Source organism: Cavia porcellus, unplaced genomic scaffold (assembly GCF_034190915.1).
Source record: "Cavia porcellus strain 051 isolate PalLab524CR breed Dunkin Hartley unplaced genomic scaffold, mCavPor4.1 scaffold_19, whole genome shotgun sequence".
Taxonomy (NCBI): domain Eukaryota; kingdom Metazoa; phylum Chordata; class Mammalia; order Rodentia; family Caviidae; genus Cavia; species Cavia porcellus.
This window is the reverse complement of record NW_026947502.1, coordinates 12955238-12965409: the sequence shown is the minus strand read 5'-3', so window position 1 is coordinate 12965409 and position 10172 is coordinate 12955238. Positions and strand designations below refer to the sequence as shown.

At 39.1% G+C, this 10172-nt stretch overlaps 1 protein-coding gene across 1 annotated transcript in view; it reads left to right on the top strand.

Moving 5' to 3' along the window:
- The first annotated feature begins 3870 nt into the window (after nt 1-3870).
- The window catches only part of Sox30 (SRY-box transcription factor 30), a 43119-nt gene continuing 36817 nt past the window's right edge, over nt 3871-10172 (top strand). The window contains exons 1-3 of the mRNA XM_003473304.2: nt 3871-5194; nt 6636-6875; nt 8493-8672. Of these exons, the coding sequence (XP_003473352.1) occupies nt 4186-5194; nt 6636-6875; nt 8493-8672 (1429 nt within the window). The 5' untranslated portion in view covers nt 3871-4185. The remainder of the gene's footprint in view (nt 5195-6635; nt 6876-8492; nt 8673-10172) is intronic.

Genomic DNA, 10172 nt, shown 5'->3' with positions numbered 1-10172 from the left:
ATTTTGAATTGACTCAGGACACTGAGACAGCTACAACAGCACAAACAAAAACACTAATGAAAGAGGACTTGTAGGACTACTTGAGAAAGGGACAGGAATTATGGGATGTGTATTTGAAGCAACAGGAAGTATTTTGAGGGACATTTAAAAATTTAAACACTCACTGTATCTGCTGATCATACCTCAGAGCACAAGTCACAGGATGTGAAGAGAAATCAATGGTCTTAAATAATGAAGAGATTTAGAATCAATATCTAAGAAGAAATAAACCTAAAGGTGAAGTGACTGAATTGTTTCTCACAAAGATTGGGGTCAAGGCAAGGGCGTCCACTTTTGTCATTTCTCATCAACATTAGACTGGAGGTCCCAGCAGTGCAATAAGAAAAGAAAACAATTAGATTTGTAATGGCAGGGAGCAATGAAACCCAAAATGTGTAATAGTCATGGTACAAAAGAGAGGAAAAGAAAGTGCTCCAAACTATATAACTGCATGTATATTTAAGTGTATAAGATAGAAAATGATATCACAGAGTTTTATTGGATCAATGAACAGAACTGTTTGCAGTATCATTGATGGAATGTCCACTTTACAAACTTTAATTTTGTGACTTCAACAATTATTTCTAAGATGACAATATGTAATCCATTAACTAGTGATTTCCTACTGTTCATTTTTTTTCTGTAAATCTGTATAACTTGTACCCTTTCCCTGCTTTTTTTTTTCTTTTCTCCTTAAATAAAATTTAAAAAAAAAAAGATTTGTAATGGCACCAAAAGAATAAATCACTCAGGAATAAATTTAATGCCAATAATGTAGAAATGTACACTGGAAATTACCCAACATTGCCAAAAATCTAAAAATCTACATAAATGGAAATGTGTCCCATCATTGCAAATTGGAAATTTAATGTTATTAAAATGTCAATTTTCTCAAAATCGATCCCTAAATTCAATACATTTCCTATATAAATAACAGAAGGTTCTTAAAATTGATACAGTAGGGGCTAGGGTTTAGCTCAGCAGCTAAATGCCTGCCTGGCAAGCGTGAGGTTGTGAGTTCAATCCCTGGTACTGGAAAAAAGCAAAAAAATTTAAAAATTAAAAAAAAAATAAAATTGATACAGTAATCCTAATGTTCATAGTTTAAATTTGGGGCTAGAGATGTAGCTCAGTAGTACAGTGCCTGCCTGGCAAATCATGAGTTCGATTCCCAGTATGGAAAAATAAAATTTAAAAATTAAAAATATTTAAAATTTTAAGAACCAAAAATAACCAAAGTACTTTTGAAAAAGACAAAGTTTTAGGACTTACTTAACTAAAAAATTTATCATAAAGCTGTACCAATCAAGATTTCAGTATTGGCCTAAAGATAAATGAAGGAACAAAATAGAGTTCAAAACTAAAATCCTTCAATACATGGTTGACTGATTTTCAGCAGTTCAAATTGGAATATAACTAAAGTCTTGCCCAAAAACAATACTAACTTGACTTGTCTGTTTTTGGTCAGACTTGCACACACCTAGCTCTTTTATTTACATATTAGTTTAGTGGATCTCAAAGAACGTTGCAGGGATTGATCCTATCACAGAGTTTGCTAGGTTAAAATATTTTCTTAATAATAGAGGTGATATATGTGCCTCTGGCTTCAGTAACTCATGAGTATGCAGTGAAGTTTTACAAAGCCTACGTGATGTGAATCACTACAGATTGAATGCAGAAGCAGATATGAGAATCCAACTGTTTTTTAAAACCAAACATTAGTTTCATAATGCTGCTCTAAAGCATAACCTGAGATAAGGTTTGCTCTACTACTGGCCTTTTATTTTTTAATTTTTGAGACAGGATCTTATTACGATGCCAAGGATTGACCTCGAATTTCTCTTACCTAAGCCTCCTGAGGAGTTTGGAATTACAGGCATATGCCACCATGCTCCCAAATATGATACCCCCCCACCCCCCCACCCCGTGAAAACATGTTAACACAAAATGAGTTTATTATATTTTAAATGAGCTGATGAGTATTTTTTAAATTTTAGTTTCTTATTTAAGTATGATAAGTATTGATAGATAAAACACACACAAACACTAATGCTCTTTGGGATCTTCAGTAGTCTCTATGGATATTAAGGGTTATTGAGATTAAAAACTTCGGGAACAAATTCCCTTGTCTACCTTCTGGGCATGAATTTCTATTCACCACATTTAACAACACAGGATAAGAAGGATGATTGGATTTGGTCTTCAATCTATTTCAAGATAAATCTATAGCTTTTAGAAACATTTAGAAATATAACAAATGTTAATAATACAGGATTTCTCTTGTTCTTGGAAAAAATACAATTGTAGTCCAAGGAGATGCATGAACATGGAGAAGACTTGTAAGACTAAGCTTGTAAGGTAGTGACAATTACTATTTTACTTGATTATGATATTCTTTTTCATTCAGCAAGTATTTACTGAATGTTTACTGTATAACAGGCTTAATGGTCAGCATTGGGAATTCAATGACGAGCAAAACATAAGCAGTTCTGCCTTAGATTAGTTCACAGTCAAGTTGAGGGAGGCACCAGAATAATCATATAGACACATGGAATGAGAAATGAGGTAAGCGCTTCTCTTAGTCACTTTTCTTGACGCTGGGACAAAATACCCAGCACTTGTAATTTAAAGGAGACATTTATATTAGCTCATAGGTTTTATATGAGTCAGTTTATAGTAGGCTAGCTTCAAAGCACAAACAACATGGTGCAAGAGTCAGGTGTAGGTATCCGTGCGTCGTGGTGGCTAAAAGCAGTGTGAAAAGGGAGGAACTATCGAGGGGTGACGGCTCAGTGACCTGCCTCTTCTGACCAGACCCTACCTCCTAATAGCACATTCATCTCAGAACTCTTCAGTAGATTAATCCACTGACAAGTATAGTACCCCACTGTCCAATCATCTTCACCTCTGAACTCATGAGTCTTTTGAGGGACATTTAAGATCTAAACCATAACAGCATTTTAAACAGAGTGATGAAGGTATTAGTAGAGGAAGGATATTCACCGTGATTTGCAGAGTTGAGATTTCTCTCAAGTGCCAGTTACTGCAGTTTCAGAAATTAGCAGGGATTGAGGAGACATGTTAAAAGGCTCTGCAGTAAGCAAGAATCATCTGGGGGCCGATGTGGCTGAGGTACGCAGGGCAAGTTCATACCGTGATGAATATTAGAGCCCAAACCATGTGGGGATTCGCAGGCATTGCCAAGGATTTTAGATCTTTGTCCCATGGTTAGTGGAGAATCTTGAGATTCAGGAAAACGGCGTGACAACATTAGATCTATATAAGATTACTGCTAGCAGGAGCATAGTGGGACAAGGTCTAAAAGCAGAGACAGCAGGGTGTGGTGGCAGGTTCCAAGTGAAAGACGATGTTAGCTTGTCCACAGAAATGGCAGTGGCGCCTCAAAGAAATGGATGAATTTGGGACATATTTTACAAGTAGGACCCGTAAGAACTAGAGATTAAAGATTAACTAGCACTGTCGTCCACTGACCTAGTCAAATATTCTTCCAAGCAAGATCAACTAATGAGGTTATTGAGAATTTGGAAAATCACCCCACTCTTCTTTGACAATAATCCAAAATGTCCAGGCGATGAATAGTCGTTGGAGAATATGGGTTTGCTGCTGTATACGGGCCCACTGCTGTACACCGGCCTCGTGAAGCTCACACCCAAGGCTGCAGACCTGAGAGGTTGGTTCCCAGCCCTCACAAGAAGCTCATGACATTATTTATGGCTGGAGGTCACTAGTGCTCTGGCTCCTGGGCAACGCCATTGTTGGCTCCTGCGTGGGGGTGGGGTAACAAAGGACAACTGCTGGAAGAGAATTCGGGAAGACAGGCACAGTCGGAGCGGGGCAAGTAGGGAACACGTGCCGTTTCCCTGGCTATCGCTGGTGATTCGAGGCTTCTGCTACAGGCGCAAGTAGAGGGTGGGATGATCAAAACCACGCTCCCTGATTGGTGGGCTAGAGGCACTGCGCCGCTCATGATTGGGCCGACTGGGCCGTAGGGCGTATTTTGAACCGCGTAGGGTTCTGGGTAAGAGGCCTTAGAAGGGTCTTAACCGAAAGGGGGAGGGGGAGGGTCGCCAACAAACGGCTGAGCTCATAATCCCGGCCAGGACCAGCCAGAGCGCCCCCTCCCCCATGGAGACAGCCAGGCCTGAGCCACCGCCTCAGCCGCGCCAACTGCCACGGGCGACGCCTCCGCGCCCGTTGCGCCCCGCTCCGCCCTCGCTGCCAGTCGAGGGCACGTCCTTTCGGGCAGCGGCCTCCAAGCCCTCGCCGTCGCCGCCTGCCCCGTGCGCAGCCGCCATTGTGACCGTGGCCTCGTCCTGTGGGGAGGCTCCAGCGTTGGGTGTACAGCCCAGGACGCAGCGGCTAATTCAGGTGAAGCCAGAGCAGGTGTTGCTGCTGCCACAGGCGCCACTACTGTCTCAGGTTCAGGACGAGGGCGGCCCCGCCCCTCCCGCGCAGGCGCAGGCGCAAGCGCAGGCGCGGCTGCTGCAGCTGAGGCCCGAGCTACTGCTGTTGCCCCCCGTATCCGAGGGCGCCCCCTACAGGCCCGAGTTGCTCGCAGTGCAGCCCCAGGCACCACAGGTCAAGGCGGAGAAGCCAGAGGTGGGCCACAACTTGGAGCCGTCCGTAGGACATCTGAGGGTCGTCGAGGCTGGCCCTCGAGCCTCCACGGTGGCCACGGTGGACGGCCACGGGCTGGCCCTCGACAGCCTCCGAGGGGATGAGAACAAGGGAAAGCTGGGGGCAGAGGAAGTCATGAAGGATGCTGTGAGACCTGGCGAGGGCAAAAGCCTGGCTGCTATCGGGGATGGAATTATCAAAACCGAGGAACGCGAGGACTGCAGACTGGGCACGGAGCCTGCATCCAATGGCCTGGTCCATGGCAACAAAGAGGTCATCCTGGCCCAGCCATCCAGCGCCTTTGGGCTGCAACAGCAAGACCTCAGGATCCCTTTGACTCTCCACCCGGTTCCCCCGGGCACCAGGATCCAGTTTCAGGGACCTCCACCTTCAGATCTGATACGGTTGACCAAGGTACCCCTGACACCAGTGCCTATTAAAATGCAGTCCTTACTGGAGCCATCTGTAAAAATTGAAACCAAAGACGTTCCGCTCACCGTGCTTCCCTCAGACGCAGGTATTAGACAGCAGGGGAATCTGGTTTTCAAAACTTCGTCTGTTGCCCCATAGCAGAAATGTCAGCAATTCAGAAGCCTAAACTAGAAAAGTAAAATCATGGAACTGATTCTTAGTCTGCACAGGTATCACTTCTGCTTGACTTGTATGTATTTCAGTAAAATGCACTAACACGTTTAAGATTCTCACAAGCCCAAGCAATGAAATTTAGGAAACTAATTTTTATATACAAATATTCCTGCTAGGCAACGCAAAGCCCTCGATTTGTATGTTACAATCCATCAACACTGAAATATTCGATACTGTTATTAGTATCAGAAATACAAGAAAAAATCGGTAATAAAAAGCTGGTTATGTAAGTGCTTTTACGGATTATAGAGATTATCTTTTTTAAAAAAGTGAACAGTAACCATTTTTTCCAAGAAAAAATCTATGATTAAATAACATTTTACTATTCTAAAATCTAAGGACTTAGAAATATTGATTGAAAATGAAAATACTATAGAATAAGCTAGAATTGTTTTTTTAAAGAAATGACTATAATTATAGCTGTAACAACTGCAAATCAACATTTCCTTCCAGTATTTACAAATACGTAATTAGCAAGTTCTTAAAAGATTTAGTTCAAACAGACCTGTCAATAAATGTCTTTGAGAGTTATATTAATATTCACATTTTAATTAACCTTTATGCTTGTTTTTTTTCTTTACTGATTCTTCTTACCTGTCTTACCCCATTAGTTTTTTCTTTAGCAATTTTTAGACTTCTTCATTTTCTAATGGAAATAATAGGATAGCTTTCTTTACACTAAGTTTTCTATCTTTTATGTGTTTAAATTTTTGAATCAAGTAGCTAAGAGAAACTATAAGTGTGTAGACAATATTTTATACACTACATAGAGATGTAAATTTAGCCGACTTTATTGTAATTTCAACTGGCTCTGAGTCTTAAAAAGTCACTTTTATTATTTTTCTCTTATCTCCCAGAACATAGGACTGATGTTGAGAATAGACTTTGGTAGGAGCTTCACCTTAAAAGCAGAATACAGCTAATTTAGTTTTTCCCTTAAAAGACATTATAAGAGCATGTAAATAAGTCTCTTTAAATATGTAGGTAATGCCTAACTTAGTATTAGAATCATAGTCATGAGTAAGTCATAATTGCCCCCTAATGATATACCATTTTTAGTGGGAAAATACATGTTTCCTATTTGTTAGATGTATTACTGGCATTCAGAGAAATAGTAAGCTAGCCATTTACTGTCTTCAAAATTGTTTCACAGTATCAGAGGTTATAAGGAATTCAAGAATATTGGCAGTTCTTGGTTATAATGAAATGTATGTTTTCTTTAGATACTTAAAAAATCAGTACAGATAAAGGTGTGCTGCACTTTAACATCATGTGTGTCACATTAATTAAGCCTGTTAATTTTTGTCGTTTAGGAATACCAGATACTCCCTTCAGTAAGGACCGAAACGGTCATGTGAAGCGACCCATGAATGCGTTTATGGTTTGGGCGAGGATTCACCGGCCAGCACTGGCCAAAGCTAACCCAGCAGCCAACAATGCAGAAATCAGTGTCCAGCTTGGGTTAGAGTGGAACAAACTTAGCGAAGAGCAAAAGAAACCTTACTATGATGAAGCACAAAAGATTAAGGAAAAGCACAGAGAGGAATTTCCTGGTAATCAATGAAATAAACAAAGCCTCTTTTATATTTCTTTTAAATTGATTAACAAAGATTGTTAGGCTGAGACTGAAAGATAAAACTGTAATTTTTTCCTCTAATCTGCTATGTTCAAAAAAGAGAATAATGGCTAATACTGTAATAATGCTTGAGACAAGGCCTCAGTCTCCTTAAATAGAACCAAGCAGGGGAATATTTGATTTCATACTTACTAATGCAAACCAAAGATAAGCAATTTCATTGTAATTTTGATTAAACACATATAGATACTACAGATATAAATTGATAAAGGTAAATTTCTAGAACTCTAGACTATTTTGCAGTTACACTACAAATATTAAAACCATGGGGAAAATGTGTGTCACATACTTAGGACAATGCAGGGATTAGCACCATACTCCATTTTAATACCATATGATAATCAGAACGTAGATTTATTCCTATGATGTTGTATAATTTGAAATGTCTCTGATTCTTGTCCACCACTAAGATAATTGAGGTTTAAGGATGGAAAAATGGATAGTGTATAGTGAATATAACTATGCATGGTGGGAAGAGAATTTCTGAATTACAAGCAGAGAAGTTTTAGTTAAATTGTTTGTAGCTACAAACTGCCAAAGTCTGTCGACTTTGGAAGGACATTGAATTATTTATGGTTTGGAGATTGCCAAATCTAGAAGAATGACTCTTTCTGAATTAGGCATAAAAATAGTGACCAGTTATTGCTATTACTTGTAAGATATAGACAGTTGTATCTTATAGAAAGGAAACAGGAGGTGATGCATAATGTCTTATTTTATAAGCAGAGCAAGAGCTTTGGGATTCAGCTTAAATGGCTTTGATGTAAATTGTACTCCAGACTGAGTGTGTGTCACTGAATATAAGACATTTGACCTTCTTCCTTTTAATTATGGATTACAAAGTTGTCCACCAGTTAAAAGCTGTATAGATATATGTTAAAATGTACAATAGAAGAGTCATTCACAGAAATAGTATCAAAGAGTGGGAAAACCTATTTTTTTTGGTACCAGGAATTGAACTCAGGACCTTGTGCTTGCTATGCAAAACAAGGAACAAAACAGATATTTGGTAGGAAATGGGTAACTTCCATTGTTCCTTTTTCAGCAGTAACAGAATGATCTTTTAACAGATCAATATTGTGCTGCTGAGCCCCTGAAATCTACTTTTTTTGAGATGGAGTCTCTTTATATAGTTCATACTGGTCTTGAGCTTGTCATATAACTAGGCTGGCTTTGAAGTCTTGGCAATCCTCCTGTCTCAGCCTCCTGAATGCTAGGATTATGAGTACATGTCACCAGCCCTGGTGTGAAAATCTACTTTAGATAATAACCTACTTTTAAGACAGGCATTGTGGCTCATGCGGATAATCCCAGCACTCAGGAGGTTGAGGCAGGAGGATTGCTTCCAGTTCAAGGGCAGCCTGGGCTACTAAGTGAATTCAGGGCCAACCTGAACTGCATAGTGAAACTCAAAAAGACAAAATAATAATGATAATAATAATAATTTGCTTTTAAAAAACTTTGAAGTGTGTGTATGTATTTTAATGCCAAGTTGAGGCTATACATTTATATTAAAAATAGTCTTTTTCTTTAGGTTGGGTTTATCAGCCTCGTCCAGGGAAGCGAAAACGCTTCCCTCTAAGTGTGTCCAGTGTGTTTTCTGGTACCACACAGAATATTATCTCCACGAATCCTACAACAATTTATCCTTATCGTTCACCTACCTACTCTGTGGTAATTCCCAGCCTGCAGAACACCATCACTCATCCCGTTGGTAAGTTGGTTTTATTATAGATTACTATCTTTTAAGAGGCTGTGTGAAAATTTTACCTCTTGAAGTGAAATTCCATTTGATAGAATCTGAGCAACAGTATTAATGAAGAAGAGAAAAAGTTGAGAACATTAAAAGGGAAAATTTCAATAAACATCAAAGCACTTGGGTTGCCACAGTAGCAAATCCAGACCTTTTAAGCAAATCAGGATGAGCCCCTAGATTAGTCAGATAATGCAGGAAATGACTGAGGTAATTCAGTAGGAAATAGGAGTATCTTCTTACTCTCAGAATGAAAGAATGCCTTGCTAATGGGATGTGAGGCATCCTGTCCTGGAATTCAGTAAATACTGATCTGTTAAAAGATCATTCTGTCACTGCTATAAAAGAACAATGGAAGTTACCCAATTCCTACCAAATATTTGTTTTGTTCCTTCTGTTGTCTCTCTGGAAATTTCTTCATTATCATTTCTTTACAACATTCCTGTAGGTTGAATATAAGAACCCCAAATTTGAGTAGCTTGTGTCTTAATAGCTTGTAATTGTGTTATCCATCATTGGTTTGTTTTTCCAGAATCTTAGGGACATTAACCATCTCTCAGGGAGAGCTTTGTTCAGTCATTACTTACTATCACTTGTTTTAAGACTACTTAAATAATCTTTTTAAAACAGCTCTTCCTAATTTCTACCTTCTCAGAACCTGCTGATGATAAAGCCTCCTCTACAAACTGACAGATTTAGATATCTTGAAAATTGAATTATTAGAACAATGCATTTTTAGTTTTTTAAAAATGTATCATTTTAGCAATCAGTAGCCAAATCAAAGCCAAATTCGAGCCTAGGCTTAAAAGAAAGATGCAGAAAATGAATCCTATAGCCTGTTGTCTCTCACTAGGTGATATTGCTTTTAATCCTGTATTTCAAAAGAGGTTTAATTGTATCTTGTTTTGTTTTTATGCTGATATTTATGACTTTTGTTTTCATAATTTGTTTTTTATCCCCCTTTTCATGACTTTACTTATATCTGCTTCTATCTTTTGTTATATACTGTGTGTTTTCTCAGGAACAAATTTATCAATGTTCTTATTAGAGATCTTATATATATTAATTTTATACCTTCTGAGAAGAGATAAAGCTTGAATAGGAACTGTATATTTTTCTTCTGATGTTGGTAGGCTTCTTGCAGCCAGACTCTTGTACTTAAGTATATGGTAGAATTATAGGGAGCATTTCCAGAACAATACATAACAATAACCAAAGATATGATTCCTTATTATTATCATTATTATACCCTTTATTTCTGAAAGAGTTTTGGCCCAGACAGGACACTGTAGCCGGTAAAGCCTTAGAGGCAAAACCAAGGATCTCCATCTCCCTCACCCCTAGGAATTTACCTATGGCTCATGCTTCCCCACCCCTAGGAATTTACCTCTGGTGCCAAACGAATACCAATTGGCTACCTGTGCATCCCTAATGCCCCTCAGGCTCCACCCCAAACCTAAG